Source organism: Perissodus microlepis, chromosome 15, assembly GCF_051167445.1.
Source record: "Perissodus microlepis isolate ML-2025 ecotype Zambia chromosome 15, ASM5116744v1, whole genome shotgun sequence".
Lineage (NCBI taxonomy): Eukaryota > Metazoa > Chordata > Actinopteri > Cichliformes > Cichlidae > Perissodus > Perissodus microlepis.
In genome coordinates, this window is record NC_140475.1 from 17,816,644 (window position 1) to 17,837,252 (window position 20,609).

General features: G+C 38.5%; 1 protein-coding gene across 1 annotated transcript; it reads right to left on the bottom strand.

Annotated features, from left to right (window-relative positions):
- Positions 1-1,802: 1,802 nt before the first annotated feature.
- rab10 (RAB10, member RAS oncogene family) lies at positions 1,803-20,045 on the bottom strand. The gene is made up of 6 exons (XM_084952271.1): positions 19,322-20,045; positions 12,503-12,563; positions 8,523-8,661; positions 4,903-4,992; positions 3,442-3,543; positions 1,803-2,905 (listed from the first exon to the last, which is right to left on the bottom strand). Exons 1-6 carry the CDS (start codon positions 19,446-19,448, stop codon positions 2,819-2,821), a joined length of 606 nt encoding a protein of 201 aa, XP_084808397.1. The 5' UTR covers positions 19,449-20,045; the 3' UTR covers positions 1,803-2,818.
- Positions 20,046-20,609: the final 564 nt, after the last annotated feature.

Sequence of the window (20,609 nt, forward strand, 5' to 3'; positions counted from 1 at the left end):
GAAAACTTCTTTTTACAGGGAAAAAACCCCTAAACTTCCGAGCAAGCACCGACAGTACGCTGCCACGGGAATGTGAAACTCCCAGATCCTTCCACTGACCACTACGACACACCTTCACCAGGGCAAACCTCTGCCTACGCCACTCCTGCTATACAGGTGAAAATAGAGCAACAGGACCGCTAGTCTTTGATTTTATTTATTTTCTGCTGTGTTTCACTTGCATTTATTTGAAAGAGTGAGTGTAAACACAAAAAAATATTTTATTTTATGTGCTGGAATGTGCAGAAAATAGGTTTAAATGTTAAACAAATTTCTTCCAGTCAGAGAATGGTGCATATAATTTAATTTTTGCTTGATGCATAAAGTTAAAAGATTAAAACTAATAAAACAAGTTTTAAAAAGAGACTTTTCCATTTGATTACATTTTGTATGATGGATTATGCAGAAAAAGTAGAATTAGGCTGAAAGATCTATTGCTTTATCACCTATTTAGGTTGCAAATCATGTTTTTAAAAAGTAACTAAGCAATTAATTACTTTTGAAAATAAGTAATCAGTAAAGTAACGGGATTACTTTTTGGGGGAAGTAATCCGTAATTAGTTACTGATTACTTTTTTTCAAGTAACTTGACCAACACTGCTACTAAGGTAGTTCACTTCTTACTGGAATATATCGCCATGGTCAATTATACTGTGACCATAGAAATGTATGTATGAAATCACTGCCTATTGAATAGTGTTCTATGTCTGTAAGAGCCTTCAAGCAAAGACTTCAATACAGCTCGCTGAATGGCTTTGGAAAAATGTGAAGGATTGCACAGATTTAACAAAGAACTATTTGTTGAGAATTATATTTCCAAAAGTGTTACAACTTTTACTATTGATAAATACCTTTCCTATTCATGCTACACCAAAGTAATTTACTGATAGATAATCAAATGACAGAAGAGTCGACAATAAATCATGATTAAAAAGGGACATTTTCTGTGCATTAATGAAAATGTATTATTATTATGATTAAAGGGCAATCTGGCCAATGAATTACCTAAACTTTTTCTGTAATTTTACACATTTATAACGTAATTTCGCTGGTCTGGACAACTTAAGATCAAAGTGGGTGGTATGTGGCCCATGATCTAAAATGACTTTGACATCAATGTGCTTAGTATTAGCAATAAATACACAAAATTGTATTCATTTTTATTTGACCATTCTGTGCACTACATCACCAGATTAGTGATTTTCTGTAGCATTCATCACCTGTCCTTTTTGCAACAGTGTTGCATTTGGGTATATTTGTTTTTTCCATTATTGAAGTAGGTGGCACTCATAGGGATTATTTTCTAAAACACCCCATTTATGTAAAAGGGGAAACTCTAAGTTTACTTAGTGAGTTGATAACCAGTTCCATGTGACCGCTCGTCCTTGATGTGAATCCAGGAAACAGAAAGATACTCGGGATATGTTGAGCTAGTATAGAGCCCAGGAGTTAAGCAGCCAAGCTTGGGACAAAGGTACGTCTTAGACCCCTGAAGGTTCTCATCAATACTATAGACTCTGATATCATGTTGCCTAGCAATCATCTACTAACAGGTTAAAATAACCTATTTGTAGCATTTATGTATATGTAACCTCTTATAAAACAATCATATTTTAATTCACAATCTACTAACAAAGAAGACGCACCCTTATTTTCTGAACTTTGAGGCGCTATCTTCAGGTCACACACACCTCCCACACCTCGAGTGTCAGGCTGGTTTTAAAAATCAAACTAGACACTGCACATGATTGAGGACAAACAAGTTAACTTAAACAAGCTTATTTTTTAATGGATCTGCAAAATTGTTTGAATTTCCAAAGAAAATTTCTGTACCTCCCGCCCACAGTTACCCAGTGGCAAAAGTTACACAACGTTACAGAAACGTTTCCAACCCAAAGAAATCTGCATGCAGGAAGAAAAACAAAACAAAACAAAAAAGAAATAAAAAGTGAAATAAATCATACAGATAAAATAAAACATCAACAAACAGGACATACTGTATAATGCCGTTCTTTTGGCTGGAGGAGAAATTCAAACGCTTCAGCTTCAGTTCGGTGTCTTCATGAAGAGAGCCTGAACCGACACATTATTAAACTGTAATTTCATTAAATGAATGTGGCTCCGCCCACCACACAGCCCCGCCCCTGTCTTCCATATAAGGCACAGGACAAAATAAACCCCCACATACAAAAGGAGCTAGCCACGCCTCTGTCACTTGGTAACAAATTGTAAATGACCAAATATGGTTAGACAACAGAAACCGCACTAAATGTACAAAATGTTAATCCTACTTTATCTCGTTTTAAATTTGATTTCCTCTGACTGAAGGTGAGTGCTGTGGGTGGGTGGGGTTAAAGGGGGAGGGATGTGAGGGTGTCCAACCAGGTGAGCCTGTGCAAAGGAAATATTAAAAATCTGAGCTTGTCTTTTCCACACATTTTTTTCCTTTTTTTTTTTTTTTACTTAAACTTTAAAACAAATGACAAGAAATGTGACTGGATTTCTCTTTTTATCAGAAATAAAAATGATCATTAGATGCAGAGTGGAGGAACATAGTTGGGTGGAAAAGTGGGAACGAGGGGATTAGACATATGAAGTGGTTTATTGTTTTTATTCTGATAAAGAGACAGAGTGTCAGTGTGCAAGAAAACTCATGAGACAGGTTAGAGGGCGAGTTAGAGTTAGCAGTGTGTGTGAGAGAGAGAGAGAGAGAGAGAAAGAGAGATTGTGTGTGTCTGAGTGTGTTTGTGTGCGTTAGTGTGACTGAAACAGGAGTTGTTCAACTGCAGCACTTGCTCTTCCAGCCTGTGACTCCTCCTCCGCTGCTGATGTCGACGTTTTCACTGTTGGGCTCTTTTACAGGCGTCTGTCAAAGAAAAACAAAAAACAAACACACACACACACAAAAAAAACCCATCTTATTAAATATGCACCAGGAAAAATGTGAAGCAACCACTCTGGTTTATGTCCACAATCGCTCTCTACTAAGGCTGACATCATTAACCATTTCCTAGTTCAGATGCTTCCCCAGTTTCCAAAAATCAAACAAATACTGAGACATCAGGATCAGCCTGCCATTCAAGGTGGGATAAAAGCCAAAACTGTCTTTGAAACATTAATCTAATGAAATACTGGAATATTTCCCCTGACGCCGTCACAGATAATCGTCACAGATAATACAGATAATCCTGAACTAAAATCTTAATCTACAGATGGGAATCTAGATATTGTTTGTTGTTTAAACTCCACAAAAAAAAAATTTAGCTTCAGTATGAATAAAGAAAGGGTGAGAATGACAGCTATGAATGGTTGCCATCAGGTTTCATAACTGGGTGACACCTTAGCGGAAAAAAATAAATAAATTACTGAACACATGTTCCACGTGAGACATGGAGCACACACCTTTCTGAGGATGTCTTCTGCTAACGTGAGGAAAGCTTTCTCGATGTTGATGTTGGCCTTAGCGCTCGTCTCAAAAAACCTAATGCCGTGCTCCCTCGCAATCTGTGGGGAAGAAAACAAACCCAGTCAGAAACTGTGCATGTGGTCCAGTCCAAAAATAAAGCTGCTGATCTCCTGAGGAGAACAGAGATCAAGTATCACACACACACCTGCCTGAGTGGAACTGTGTGTGTTTGTGCGCTGATATTGTCACTACCAGTTTGCTTTGGTACTTTAAACCAAATCTGTTAAAGGCCCTGCAGTCTCACACAGGTGTTTCCACTCGTTCTGGCTGATTAGAGCTCTGTTAAGGATGAACTTGGGCTGAACTCTGAACATTAAATCCAGAAACTAAACTCTAAATCAACTCGATATCAAACTGCCAAACTGACAGACATCCAAGGCTCACAAATGCAAAATGGGGGTTTAACTCTGAGCGTGTGTGTCCCCTGAGCTACTATAGTTTTTATTTTATTTTTCCTTTTAGATCAATTTTGTTACAGTTTGGTTGTATTAATTTATTTTTACTGTCTAAAAGTGTTTAATTGTGGCTATTATAAGTTTCAGACTTTTACATGATACAGGTGGTATCTGTCAGAAAGTAAGAAGTTAAGAACTATGGACACATAAGACACAGTCACATGGACAGATTTATTTTCTATTGGAAAAAAAGTTACAATTTTATGGATTTCCCGCCATAAAATTGTGAAGTGATGGCATACGGGCAGTTAAAATGAGTGTAGATACCAAGCTGTTATACTAAGAATATCAGGTTATTGAGGGTTTTTTTTTCTCATATTCAACAACAATTTTCTGTTTAAAGAATGAATGCAACTGAACATTATATTTTTTTTTTACCTACAGTTTTAGTCTCATGTTTGGAAGCTAAATGAAATTTCACAATAGTTTAAATGGCTTGCTTACCTACTTAGTACAAATAACTCAATCTTTGGCATTTGAACTGCGAAAAAACTGAGAAAACTAGGTTATTGTTTCTTTGTCTTTCCACAAGGGAACCTTAACTACAGTTCATGAGAAAATAAAGCATCTCATTTCTTTCCTTTTAGTTCATCTCTCCACTGTTAGTTATTATTACTAAAAATGCTAAACAATGGAAACAAGCTCAGTTTGTGCACAAAGACAAATAGCAGCTCTGTAGAGAGGTACAGATTTTAGTGGAACGTTTGAGCTGTAAATACACAAACAAAGCTACTATCACCTGTTCTAGCAGGGCATTTAACTCCTATTAACTTCAGCAGAAAGTAACCTCATGGAAATGTCAGACGGGCACAAATGAGCCACAATTAACTACAGAAGACTTTATGAGTGGCTGCAGCACGAATCAACCCATCGTTGCTGCAGCCTTGCAGGACCTCATTGACGAATGGCCCTTCACAGCTGCACAGGACCGCACCACCTCACCTGCTCTCCCTTGGCTTTTGGTACGACCCTCTTGTCATCCATGTCACACTTGTTGCCTAGCAGCATTCGCTCAACGTCCTCATTTGCATGCTGAAAAAAATAAAACACAAAAATGAGGAGATTATTAGATCACATTTGCCAAACAGTCAAACTTCATCTACATTAAGCTTTTTAAAGGATTTATTGCTTAGATAATCCAAGCTGGCCAATCGAGCCCATGATTCAGGCCCTTTTCTAAAAGAACCAATTTCTAGTGCTGTCTAATTACCACTAGTAGGTAGAGCGAGTGGACAAATGAGTTATTTTCCAGAATAAGGGGCATTTCATTATTGCAAAACGACACATGTCCAGTTAATACTCAGAGAAAAACAAAGTAAAACACAAGTGGTTTCTAATAACACTTTTGAAGTTTGAGATATTATTAGGAGTGTATGAACTTCTATAGACAGAGATGCAGGACAAGAAAGGCAGAGCTACTACAGGCAAATGCATCACGTTTCCTTCCTCTCACTAAACTCAAGGTTCTAAAGGCAAGGGTGAGAAAAATGATACGAGACACAGTCTCACCTAATCCACTTGGCTTAAATTCAAACACCTACAGTGTGTTATTGCACCAGAAAATAATGCAGACAGCTAACGCGAGACATCCAATATCCAAACAGTCATATTAACTTCTCAGGTCTAATCTGATCTGGAATGAATCCTCAGGATTACTCGTGTAATGGAATAATTACTAGTGAGATCATGTGAGACACAAGATGTATTCAATACTAAAGACAGCGGAAGAGACACTAAAAAAAAAAAAAAAAATGAAAGGGCAGAGGCACACCGAGAAGACAAAGTTGCCATATGTTGCAGTTTGGCTTATAATCACAGAACTTTGCAACAATCTCTGACATCTGTCTCCAACTAACCTGACATTTCAAATACTAAGCAGCCACAACATTAAAACCAGCTGCATAATACTGGTTACTCTCTCTGCTAGAAAAATAGTTAAGATGTGGGAAGGTGTGGACACCGTTGATCTGGCATCCTTTAGTTCTTCTGTGGATCAGGCTCAATCAGGTGTCACCCTACAGATGAGACTAGGATCCTTGGCCTTTGTAGGCTGGATCATCACCTGTGGCGCTGTCTTGTGTTCCTTGAGTGGTTTCTGAAGAGGTCTTGCAGTGCAAGTGCTTGTGGGAGGCTTGTGGGGGCATGTCTTTAGAACCACAACCATGTTTAGTTGGCTTGGATTGTGTCAAAGTTACAGCCACATCCAAGCAGAATATTCAACTCCATTCATACGTCAGTGGTTTTAATGTTGTGGCTGATCAGTGTACATTAGGTCTCATCCTTGTGGCTTCATCTATTCTGATAAAACACAGATGCACAAACAAAGTCCTTTTTCTGACCCAAGAAGAATGCTGTTTATACTGACAAAACACAGCACTGCAGATTCAATAATAAACAAGCGAAATTTAAACAAAATAAATTCTAATATTTTAACACCACTGTGAAAGATCCTGAAGGGGCTGGATTGAAGTTGTATGCACCTGATCAGGCTTTGTCTTGGCTCAAAATGTGATACTTAAAAATTTTTAAATACAAACAACATTTTCACAGTACTCATATTCTAAAAAAAAAAAAAAAAAAAAAAAAAAAAATATTCTTTTTGTAAGCTTTTGCACAGTTTAGGTTACAGTCTCCCTCCACCTTCCCATAATCATCACCTCTTCGGGCCATGATAATCCTCAGCACAACTGCTCTGTAAATGATTAAGGCAAAGGGCCTCCTTTTTCATTAGTAGTTAACAAAAGTCCATCCATTATGCTACTTGTGGCCATTTCCTTAAAAAAAAAAAAAAAAAAAAAAAAAAAAAAAAAAGACAGCACAGTAGGGCTGGGCTATATCATACCGTTCACGGTAATACCTGGTGTAATGTTGGGCAACGATAAGAAAATGAAATATCACGATAGAACTTGGGTAAAACGCGCATGCGCAGTGCCTATGTTTACATACGCACATGGCGGCGACGCAGAATGAGAAGAGCGAAAGTGGATCATTGAATGAAACGGATGAACCAGAACTGGTTTGTAAAAATGCTGCAACTTCAGTGGTGTGGAACTGGTTTAGCTTTCGTCCGTCAGATACACAACAAAGCACTAGTTTTGGTAGAGCATGCTAGCGGGCCGTCGTTATTACCGTGTTGTTTGGAAAATACGGCACACATAAAATCAATCCTTTGATTTTTCTGAAAATTGACAGTGCGCCTTATAATCCCGTGTGCCTTATGTAAGAATTGTGGTTGTGTTTACTGACCTCGAAACGATTTTATGTACACGGCGCTTGAAAATCTGTCAAATGTTTCAGTACGACTTTGCTAAGCTACGAACCCGCACTGCTTGATGGATTGTCGGAGTATTACGGCTATCGTAGGCAGGCGCCTCGCGGAGTGATACGTACTGTGCTTCAACATAATATTACCGTATTGTGTGTGTATATAACCTCTTTTTAAGTTTTGCAGATATTATACATGGTTATGCTGAGGATATGTCGGCCAATTTCCACTGGAAATGCCTTTTGGTTAAACTGTCAGCAAGGAATTTGCATTTGCACTGTTAATTTTTTATATAACTTTAATGCACATAAAAAAAAGCTGCTTGTTTAAGTGAAAATACATTGATGGGGGTTATTTTTGCACTAATAAAGTTGAGGAGTTGTAAAGTATTTTGTCTAGTGTCAGTTATATCGTTATCGCAAATTTTCAAATGTATATCGTGATAAATATTTTTGGTCATATCGCCCTGCTCTACATCACAACATGTGAGAAGGTCACTGGGAATGAGGCATAAGCTTGTGATCGCCACAAAAACCACTAGATGACAAAACAAGCACCCGATTCCAGTTTTTGTTCCCAGCACAAAGCAACACCCTACGTCATCTGAGTCAGGCCATAATCAGACCGTTAACCATACACGGCATAAAAGACGGACACAACATCAAGATCCGAAAAATCAGACTGCTGAAACCTGCACGCTTTTCAATAACCAGCAGGTGGAAACTCCTGTGGTTCCAACAGCACTTCAGGTTACATAGAAGTTTATAGGAAAAATAGCCCTCAGCTCCTCTTCTCTGTGACCTCAGTAACAGCATGTCAGGTTTCAAAACACCAAGATGGCATTGGCAATGATCAGCTTGGGGTTTTTTGGGATCTTTTATTCAGCCAATGGTCTTAACACGACGTTACAGCTGTCTCACCTTGAATGTGTTCACTGTTACTCAACTTTTATAATGTTAAAAACAGGCTGAAACAAGTAAACCCGCCCTTGTCGTGTCAGACTGTTTGTGGTACTGCTTGGTAAAACTGTACAACTACTTCTGCAGTGAGACAGATGCATACAGACGACTGGCTCATCTGATTCATTTTAGTCACACACTCCTGTTCCACAGCTCGCTGCACACAGTTTAACTAGCCCGTTAGTCATGTTGGCCGCATTCCCGTGAAGTGTTTATCGCCATGTTTTTGTTCCAAAGACATAAAGAAATAAATGCAAAATCAGTGCCAACGATTCACTCCATAAAAATAAAAATGATACCGAGTTTGGATACTTTGTGTTGGTGTTTATTTGCCTCACCTCATCAATGTTGCGCAGCCATTTGCTGATGTTTTCGAAGCTCTTGGCGTTGGTGATGTCATAGACCAGCATGATGCCCATGGCTCCTCTGTAGTAGGAGGTGGTGATGGTGTGGAACCGTTCCTGCCCTGCTGTGTCCCTGCACAGAGCACATGTTTTTATTTGCATGCGTTTTCTTGGGTTTGCGTTATTCTTTGCTTTATTATTTTTATTTGGTCTTTGAACTGCAGTGACCTGCATGAAAGGTGCTTCACAAATAAAATTTGACCAAAAGATTGCTTAAATTTCTTCATAATACGCTGAGATTTCACACATTTATCAGCTACAAATGCTTTGTTCAAAACAGAAGAGTAAATAAGCAAATAACGCTGAAGAATCCAAACTCAGCTAAGACTCTTTCTTTGAGTTGCTGTTAGACTGAGGAAGCTGATTTAAGAAAATCCCTCCAAATAAGATGATTAAGGACAATCAAGACATTTGTTAGTTAAGAGAAGCTGAACCCTAAGAGGAAGAGTGACACTTTGAGCGACTGATCCTTGGGCTTGTAAGCACTCATGTATAATGTGGGGCTAAAATTCACCAACAATACAGTTCCAGAGGGAAGGTCCAAACAATTTTTTGATAAAAACTTTAATAAAAAAAAAAAGTTGTATAACATTTGAAAAGTTAATTCATTGTTATGTCAATTTTGACCAAAACAGTATGTAATGTATGTTTGCACTGATTGCCGATCACGCTTCAACTGAGTCGTCCTCGGTCAGAAGGAATGGTACTTCACAGTGATGTAGTTCAAATAACTTTAATAAGGAGGTGGCAGATGACATCAACAGGATGTACAGCGTTGGTAGGGAGGCAACTGCATCACAGTATTCACATGCAGGTAAAGGGGGTGTGAGTATGTATATGGGTGTGTGTGGTCATACAGGAACGCAAGCAAATACGTTACTCCTCCGACACACCTCTCATCTGTGCAGAACTGCGCTGAACACGTTCCCAACCGGAAGTACAGATACCGAGGTGCATCATGGGTAACGTAGTATAAAACAATTACAGTGAACAAGCGGACTTTTAACACAGTAATTATGATTTTTGCAGTGACATCAGTCAGTCTGTTGTGGGAAGCATTGAGAGCAGACTCTCTCTATGTATGTGTCTGTGTGTGTGAGAAGATTCTTAGTGATTAAGTTAAAATAATCAGCCATAAAGTTTGTAGATATGCCTACAATTTAGAACAGCAGCCATCTACAATGTTGAATACCTCATTGCTGCCATACAAATATAAAGGTCCTAAATGCAAAACTGAAACAGTATGATCCAAACCATTGAGGTTACTGGATTATGAGCTAGACTAGATTAAAAACATGACAGGATTTTTTAAACCATGAAAAAAGTTCAAGTGTGACGAAAAAGCAGCCTCTCATCTAGCAAACCATCTGCAACAGCTGTGTTTCATCAACATAAAAAGTTTTTCCACATCAGCCAGTAATATGAATTTCACTGTTTTAAGCTAAAGGAATATTTTAATGTATGTGTGCTGCTCAGCTCATAAACGCAGCAAAGTCAAACAATCAAAACAAGTGAATATTTAAACATTTAGTTGAATATGATTTGAAGAAAGCCCACATATAAAGTGATTAAAGATAATTAGCACTTTATTATGTAGCATTAAAAATTAATTAGTGCCACTTATTTATGTCAGTCTTCTTAACCGTAAAAAACTTCATTATTTGTCCCAGTTACAGTTCAGTAGAAGGCGTGCCAGACATGTGAACCTGCTTATGTGATGCTATTCTTTTGGTCACCAACAGAGGCTGACATAGATGATAAAATATTTAGTTAATGCACACTTCAAACTCGACGCAGAGACAAAAAAGAAAAAGGAAAAAAAAGATACTGCTTTAAGGCCTACAGGAACAATGTTATTTAATTTTAACACTGCTTGGAAAAAAACAAACTGCAAAGCCGTAGCAGGCGGGTTGACCCAGGTACAAATACATTTAAATCCACTGCAGGTTTCCTCGCATGTCTGCACTAGCATCAGCCTCAGCAGTCACTTCTTGCTTTCTGTGGAAACTCTGCCAACATCCATCTATCACCGCTGACAAGGGAAAGAGAGGAAGCCCAGGAGCACCAGGCACACCGAAAGCAAATCAGACCTACACTTAAAGAGGGTGTTTAACTAGATACGAGTGTTAATCAAGACACAATGTGCTTGGACAGGATGAAGGGAAAATCTGATCTGAGACTGAAATGCACGTGATCTGATGTTAATCATATTAAATTCATGGCTGCGGGCAAACACAAATTTTATGCATGTGCAAGTTATTAAAGTCTTGCAAGATATCTTTCATGACTTCATACTCACTCATCGCTATCCACTTATTAACAACCAAAAACCAAAAAGTAAATTGATTCATTTTAATAATGAAAGACATATTTTTACTCTTCAATTGTCCTTCTAATGCTTTCTTTGGGCAAAAGCTTTGCTCAAGAAATGAAAACATATCCTGACAATGAATAAAGTAATGTCTTCAACCACTGAGTTTAAGAATACGAAGTACAATCATTAATTTGACAGTAATTAGCTTCTTTATTAATTATTTTCCCACTATTGTTTGTCCCCTATTCAGTACTGCATTTATGGTTTTATTCAATTAGACTTTCACCTTCCAGTGACCAATCAAATTTCTCTGTACTACCTCAATAATTTGAGCTTTTTTATTATAGTTTGTTTTTAATATTTCAGCTGTTTAACTTACATTTCCAGACAGTAGATTTCAACTTCCCAATTGCAAGATCCCAAGAACCTAAGCTGACAAGTTACTCAAAATAACGTTTTTGTCCATTGTGCTTGTTTTCTAGAGTAACAGTGGGTGTGGATGTGCAGGTGTCCGTCTCTGAGATAACATGAAAAGATTATCTTTGAATGAATGGACTGTATTCAGAGAAGCAGAATATCCGTTACAGGTTCTGTATTGACCTGAAACTGTCTTCTTGTATTGTGCTACAATGTATTTGTACCTTTGTAGTTATCATGTTTTCTACTTCAGGTTATGCATCACAAAGCTCTGATTAATTTCTTTTCAATGTTACTAAAACAAGAATGTCCATATCGCTCACCATTATCAGTCACCTTTAAATAACTGGCTCTTTGTCATCTTGTAGCTTCAAACCAAACTGCTCGTGTCTCATATCTTTTTATTCTGGTTACTATAGTTAATTTCTTCTTGAACTGTCATTCCTAAAAAGACTGCCTCAACTGGACTACCAAAACCTTTAGTTGCAACTCTGTTCATTACAAAAGCACAAATAATGCCTTTCTCTTACATTAATCATTTTTTATCTTCATTACTTGAACTTGATTCTCCAACAACTTCAATTTGCAAATCAAGCTAATTATGGGATTTTTTTTTAAATTTCCAAGTCAGAAAAAGGATTCCACAGGAAAATTAACAGAACAGTATTTGTTTTTTTAACCAATCCCAAATGCTTTCATCCTATAGACTCATAAGAATGAGACCAAATACTATGGACAATCTGCTGTACAAATGCATTTTTTTTCTTTTAATTCATCCTGTTTCTCTCCATAATACTTAGAGACAATTTGTAATTCAAATCTAATCAATTTTTCAATTGCCAAACTTAACCGATTAAAGACTCCAAAATATGAAGATTTATGCATTCCTTAAGCATTTGGGCCTTACTCAATGGGCGCTACTCATGTGGGAAAAAAACAGAAAGAAGAAATAATTACTCATCTGGTACGGACAACGATAACCCTACAGCAGACCTAATGGACTGATTTCCTGTTCCTGCATATTTCAGTGCTTAAGGGAGGTATGTCAAACAGATGTTTCATTATGACATAATGATTCACAAAAGAGGCTACGCTGAAACACGATTCTCACAAGCTTGGTGTGTTTTCCGCATCTGCACAACACTGGCATGCAAACAAAAACTCACATCTATAACTGACTCACCAGATCTGTAGTTTTATCTTCTTTCCTTGTAATTCAACAGTTTTGATCTTGAAGTCTATTCCTGCAAAACAAAAAAACAAACATGTCAGCTTAACCAATATCCATCAGTTGTAGAACATCAGCTGTCGTGAATAAGAAGAGAGATGAATGGATAAACGGCTCCAGCACTGTGACAAAGAGAAAGTGAAGGTCAGAAACAGATAAATCAACAACAGCGGTTGAGCAACAACTGTTGCCATCATAGAAACAATAGCATTATCTCTTCCTGATTCTGCAGTGTCATTCTGAGCAGACAGCTGTGATCAGCAGCTGGGCAACAACGGGTGCACACAAACCAGGTCACTGAGGTCAAAATTATACTTGTTTTCAGACAGCTGTGAGTAGTTGTAGTTATATATATATATATATATATATATATATATATATATATATATATATCTCACCTTGTAGTGCATTTGATCCTAACAAGGTTGAAAAATAAAGCTACTACGACTAAAGCGCACTAGACCATATGAGCCAGTAAATACTGAACTTGTACTCTGGTGCACCCCAAAAAGGTTTCGGGCTTCCCCTCGAAGGATAGTCACCAGGGTTGTTGTTTTTTTTTGTTTTTTTTTACATTTTGCATTATGAAATAGAAACAACAGAAAAATTTCTATAAATTTATGATATGTAAGCAAACACAGGCTCATCATATTGCTTTAACCGTATGTGGAATAACTGTACTTACTGGTACTGTTTCTCATCTTAAAACATTATATTTTCTGTTTTGTTTGTTTAATTGTCACCTTTTGGCTACTATTACAAACACCTACAGGATATTTGCCATTCACCGTTAAAAACTAAAATATAAGATGAATGCACTGCTACCAAAGTCCATAGTTAAGTGAAAACTGAACCATATTTTTGCTTTGATTATCAAATTTACGTCACTTGAACCCAGGAGGACCCTCACATCCTCTCAGGCACTACTGTCACAACTGTAAAACTTCGGTGATCTGAAATAAGATTTTTTTAAACTAGTGCTTTAAGTGTTTTTGTAATATCTGAGGTTTCAGCCTAAAGTTGTTTTTTTCCTTTTTGGTTGGAGATTGAACTCGGGGGAGAAGTTTTGTGGTGCTGCAGTGTGCAATCTTTCCAATGTCGATGTTTTCAAGATTTACAAATAACTGTCAAGCAGTGGAAAGTTACTGAAGCTTATTTTTCACATTCAGTGGAATTTGAATTTTATCATTTGGGAAAAAAGGGTGTAGAGCTACAGTTAAGGGTAGAGGGGTGACTTATTAAACAGGGGGCCAACTTCCCTCATGTTTTTCTTTCACTTAGTATAACCTATTTATGTCCTTTTAAATCTGTGCTACAACAAACAGCCAATGACTCATGATATTACAGTAACTGTTAAACACCTCACCTGGGCATATGTAGGATTTCTGCATTTCAAAACTATAATGAACTAAATAACAGTAGGGGATTTTTTGACTCAAACCACTAACTTCTTTCTCTTTGGAAAAGCTAGAAAACATAAGAAGGCAATTCAACCATCAACTTCCCACTTGAAAGTAAAACACACTAGATTATTATCCTCTTATACTTTAAATGTTAAGGGTAGGTGACTCATCAGTTTCATTTTTAGCCAACAAGTGGTGTTTTCCTGCTAAACACTGAGCTGTCAGTTCTGCTCTTGGTCAGACGTTGTGGTTGGTTAAAAAAGTCCAAGAAACAGCTGTGCTCTAGGTGGGGCAAGTTTATAGAATAATGAGGAAACTGCCTGCCAAAGCCTGAGTCACAAAATATTATGCACATCCCATGGAGAGAAAGATACAGTTGGACAGAAAGAAAGGCTAGGATTTAACGCTGGTAAAAGAGGGAGAGTTTTCTACACAACAAAAGTTAAGCTCTTGAAGTCAGCCTCAACAGGGATGACGTGTTACTAGTGAGGAGAGTAAACACAGAGGTTCACTCTTTTTACTCTGTGAAGGGAAAAAAAAGAGAAAGAAAAAAGTTGTGCGCATTGTGCAATCACGGATCATTTATCCAATCAGTGGAAAAACAGTTATACCTATCCCGTAAAGAATGACACTTTCTATGAGATGTGACTGTTGAGCTGGATGCAAGCGGTTTATAGTTGGCTTTCTTCTTAATACCAGAGGAACCATTCCTTCCACAAGTATGAAAGCCACTGTCTGCTTCTGCCAGTTTCCGTGCAAAATTCATTAAATGGAAAAAGATTTCAGTCGATACTATGCATATTCACTCACTTAATAAGTGTAATGTGTAAGGGAGAGGGGCTGAGAGACGGGCTGGAAGCAGGAATTAGAGATGGATGAGAGCAGGGGGTGGGGGGTGGGGGGGGTTTTCCAGTGGGGGTATTTTGAGAAACAGCTGTGAATCTGTGTCTCCAATGGTATGAGTCCTGTGTCACAGGAAGAACACATTCCTGTTTCATGTCCTGCTTCTGCTGTTGGGAGTTTTGTTCATTTCAGCTTTTTAGTTTAGGTGTTTATTAACTAGTAAATCTGGCCCCCTTTAGTGGAGGATTTCCTAAATGTAACCGAGAGAAATTTTATGGCTTCTCTGGGATGTTATATATAAAGCTACTCTGGGAAAGCTTCTGTCAACCTTATCTCATATCTTGTAAGCATTATCTCAAATTGAAGGCCATTTTATCTGTTGCTTAATGTAGTGATACAGTTTAAATAAATAAATAAATAAATAAACATTTTTCAAAGATCGCAAGAAGTCAAATTCTAGTATTTAATTAGCCTGTTTCTTTGTGCTAATGAGCTGTTGCACAGGTACAGTTAACACATGTAGCTTTCCAACCAAGCTTGCTAGGCATTAGCTGATATGTTAGGTAACTGAGCTATCAAACTAATTAACTCCTGGTTCTAAAAGAACAACATGGTGGCAGCCAAAACACTAACACAAAGCTTCAAAACGCTAAGTCCAAAACTAGAGAGTAACATCCTGGTGACTGGTAGGTCATCCTGGTAGGTTAAAAGCTGTGGATCTAATGTAAAGTTGTCTCCCACCAACCACTTAAACAACAAAAACAGAAGAATGCACTACTGACAACCACAGGTCAGGCTGGTAAAGTATGTGTGGCACAGTGAGAATAGATGACATTGTACAAGCAGGAAAAAAAGGGAAACAATGTGTAAAACTTCTTCAAAAATTAGGTGCAGTGCATAAGCCACCAGGTAAAGCTAGCATGTCAGGTCTGCCACAGTGGCACTGGTCCTGAGCAAGAGACTGACAGTTTCTAGTGAATACTGAAAAGTATTTCTGCTTGATAAGCTCATCCCCAACCTCAAACCACTCTTAGGTGAATGTACAGTTGTGGCAGGGTTATCACATGCAGGTTTCATTGGACCCCATTTTCATGTTCAAACCTAGCCTCTTGACTAGAGGCATGACAGTTCTGAAAATGAGACTGAAATCATATACAAACATCCGCAATTTAATATTGTGGCTTTCTGTACTGTGATATCCATGTGAAACTGATAAAGCATACTAGTCTGGTGAAAGCAGTACCGATTGTTCAGGTGATGAGTGAATTGCAAATAACAGAGTCTAAATCGAATAATACAGTTTCATTTTTGTTCATGTGATTGTGTTTTCCTTGTTGTTCATACCTTCCTTATAAAACCCGAGGCACAGACTGAACTATTGTTTTGGTTACACACCTACTCTTTAAACATTTGCAAGTCTTTGTTGGATTAGATATGTATAAATGTGCCTACATAGATATATATTCCAGAGACATTTATACTGCACAGTTTTGATGTATCACTGCAGACAAGACAAGATTTATGTATTTATTTATTTATTTATTTAAAATAAAGGTATCCATCTACCGTTGTCTTCTTTTAACTGTCTTACCATTGATTTATCTTTTTTCCCCCCATTTTGCTTGCAACTTTTTAAAAACAAAAAACCCAACAACTTCTTTTTAACAATGTCTGGGTTTCTAAGCTTAAAAATACTGGATACTGTAAAAATTACTGTATGTATTCAACCTTTACATACAAGTTATTGGTATCTTGTAATTATATGATTTGCTAGAACATTATCAACTGTACTGATTGAAATAATCTTAAAAGTATAGTTTTACAGATTTGCTTTGATAACCATATACACCAATCTACGTACAGATTACGTGACTGAAGAAAGATGACATGTTATACATACAATTTCTACAGCTTATCACATTGCATGCAGCTTTGTTTTGAATACAGATGTAGAACAAAGACAAGAGACGAGGCAGGAGCTTTCAAGTGCACGAACTATGCTGCAGTTTTATAGAGGACACTCTACAAAGGAGCCAGCAAAAAACAACAACTTGAGATAATTTCTGTTCCTTGATTTCCAAGTATTTCTTCTTAAGTTTCAAGTTGACAGATCATAACAAACTGAACACTCTAAAACAATCACTTCCTAAACTAAACTGACCACAGTGAGTGTCGTCAACACTTTCTTTTCAAGCACTTGTGACTGATCACGTTGATACTTTAAATACCTTCATAACCAACATAGTTTGTTACCACGTAATTACACAGAGAGGTTAAAGCTCCAGCAACACTTGCAATATACAGAACTACTTTATTATCTGACTGATGCATTTTGGCTTGTGAACTTAGACCTTCATGAGTGACAACACATTCTGACTTTTTGTTCTTATCCATGCACCTTAGAAGTAGGTGAGGCTGTGCCAGATAACGCTACTCTGTTTTTATGAACTACACAGAAACTGGGTATGTTTTGGGGTTTCCTGCCTCAAAAGGGACCTTTAGGGACGATGACTACATCTGCACACAGTTAAAGCATCAAGTCTGTATTTATATTCCCATCTAGTTATGGCCATTTAATAAACAAATATGTATTTTATGCTTGAGTAAAAGAAACACCACATAAATAAACTGAACAGTACTTTTATTCCAACCCTGTTGATTTTTAGTCTTGATGATGATACCACATTTTTTTTTAATTTGGAGGAAAATCCCGTGTGTTTACGGTGTGAATACCTCCAGCACCATTTTAACACATTATCCTCAGCTGCTTCACATGGAGGAGAGTACACAGAGTATATAGAATATATTTAACAAAGCAAATAAAGCACCTGTAGCTGATTTAAAAACATAAAAGTACTGACTTACTACCCATCTTGCCAGGAAAGCACCTATGCAAGGAGCAAAGGTCACTACCGATCTCTACGTGCTGAAGAACCTGTTAGTCTGGACCAGTTTTCCCCTTCTTCCAACTAACACTACACATTTCTTCCCTTAAGTGACACAGATCTGATATGGTGGCTTTGACTCAAATAAAACACATAGGCCTAAATCTAATTGACTGCATGCTGAGAAACAACATGGGGTGTAATAAAACAAACACCCTGCAAGTCAAAGCAAAACTAAAGGAATGACAAAAACAATAAAACGAGTACATGTGACATGAAGAGTTACAACAGAGTGACAGGTCAGTGCTCTAGCTGAACAAATCTAATCTAGCCTGGATGCCAGTGAGAATACATTTGCCCTTTCCAGTTGTGTGCTTTCGGCTATATAGTGACAAAGAGCACGGCTTCAGAAGAAAGCTCAGTCCATGAATCGAGCACATAACACCAGCACATTGCAGTCGAGCAAAGCACGTTTTATATTACATTATTACTCATCACTAATCTTAAGCAACAGGAGTAAATGGAGCCTTCACTTGGGCCATGCAGGGACTTGACATAGTTTGACACTTGACTCATGTGAGCGTGATGTTTGGCGCATGCGTGAATAGGACGGATGGGGAGGGGATGATGATGCCATCATGATGAATTGTTTAATGGTTCTCACTGGCGCACTTGAGCAAAGTAAACAAGTATACAGTATTTACTCAAGTACTTAGAATACAAACTATAAGCGCTTCTAATTTTAGAAAGAAAATGCAATTTTCAGCTGCTTTTATACAATTAGATTCACCGTAGTCAAAGTTTTCACCTAAAAAGTTAATTTCTTACATGATATAATCAAGTTCCCAATGCTAGAATATCCAAGTCGCTTAAACAGCTTCACCCCCATTACTATTAGCGGTGACAACAATCTGAAGCATGAACCCTGTCCTTATCTTCAACGTCATGCTGCTCTGTTGTATCTTTATTTATCACCAAGGGGCAATTAAGTCTTTCTGATTCTGATATCCATGAAACCATGAACCCGTGAATAATCACACCTTCAACTTGTGATAATCAAGTAAAATTTTGCTTTTACAATCAAGTATTTCTTGTTGCTTCAAATCAAAACACTCATACAGTTGTTGCCTTTAACGTGTAATTCCTGACAAGGACTGTGCAATAAACCTATATAGGCTGATACTGAGAAGTAAACACCTGTCACTTAAATGCACAGGCGATTTTTCTAGTGCAGCACGGCCCTGTGGTGCTCCTAGCCTTGCTAGCTTCTTAGCCGCTGGGTCAAGTAAACTGACAGCAAATTTGGAGACTTAACGGGCTATAATTGTTGCTGCCCAGTTAAACCAAACCAAGATATAATGATAGCGTTTTGTTATTAACGTCGCAATCATTTGAAAATAACGAGCAAGTGATGGTTTAGTAAGAGCTCATAAAGGCTGCACAACTAGCTTTCCAGCTAACCTGTACAGGCCCTAGAGAGAGCTGCTGCATGCTCATAGCACACTAGCAACCAACAAATCCGTCCTGCATACAGCCTCCAGCTGCAGGGTAGAGGCAGGCGAGCCTCACAGCTGTCACACTACCTCCGGCGGATGTAGAAGGGTCAACGAAATCACCTGTTACAACGCCCGTGATCTTCTTACCTATGGTGGAGATGAAGGTTGTGTTGAAGGCGTCGTCAGAGAAGCGGAACAGCACACAGGTCTTCCCCACGCCCGAGTCGCCGATCAGAAGCAGCTTGAACAGCAAGTCGTACGTCTTCTTCGCCATTGAAGAATCAGTTTGTGTTCACCCCGATAGATACAAAAACCGATACCCTAGAGTACGCCTATGTGAAGTCTAAAGCCAGCTCCTTGGCCAACCTGACCAACAACTGTCCTCTTGGCTGTTAACAGTTAACGAACTGTGGATTTGTTGATTAGCTTTGGCAAGCTAGTTGGCTAAACACCACCCAAAATAATGTGCCTGTAGAGTCGTCCTAGAAGTTCTAGATTCCCAAACCCGACCGTGGTACCCCCCCTTACAGCATGAGAGTAAAAATAGAATCTCTTTCTGTGTGATACCTCTTTTTCACTCTTTCTTTTCTCCCACACAGTCGGGACAAAATGGCTCCTCTCTCGCACTCTACCCCGATTCACTCTTTCTTCAAACTAACGGCGAGCTAATTCAGATTCTCGGCACACCCCGTCATTCCAAAGCCCTGGGACAAGCTCGACCGAGAAGAAACTGGGAAAAATCAAGACATGAAAGTGCGCCGAATCTACTGTCTGTTCCAAGTAATTTCGCTTTTTTTCTGTAGAGATTAGACCGAAATACAGACGACCGCCGTCGCCTTCGAATGGGAGCCACCGCGGCGACACCCTAGACCTTTTGGCACGCCTACTCCCGCCCCTTCTGTCAAAATTCACGGCTCTGATTGGCCATTTCAGCTGTCGCTCCTTCAAGCGCCCTAATCTGAATGGCTATCCAAGCAGGCATTGTAGCGGTAAAAAGGGGGCGTGTCTTAGCCTGACAGAAAGGGCAAATGTTACTCTGTAACATACGCTGACATTTAGGCTCAAAGCGCCGCTCATATCTCACTGTGAAATGCCGCTAGTGACCCAAAATGGCGACGAGTTTCATGCGGATCTCTAGTAGCCGGGGTGTGTTTCAGCTTTCATGGCAAGCTGGCAGTTGGTGCGGTGACTATCCCAGCTGTGAGTCAGGCAAAGTGATGTCATATATAAGTACTTCTGTGCTTGTTACGGGCGTTTCCCACATCCTCTGCTCTGTGAAGTGCAAGGTCACTGATCCTCTAAAGTCGTGTAATAAGTATACACACCGAGAGACAGTCTGCATGTACACATAACTGCTGTAGGGCCTTTTAGAGTTGGCTTTGTGTGTTTGTGAGAAAGGAGAGGGACTCTTTCCTTCTTCCGCCTGTAAGAGTTG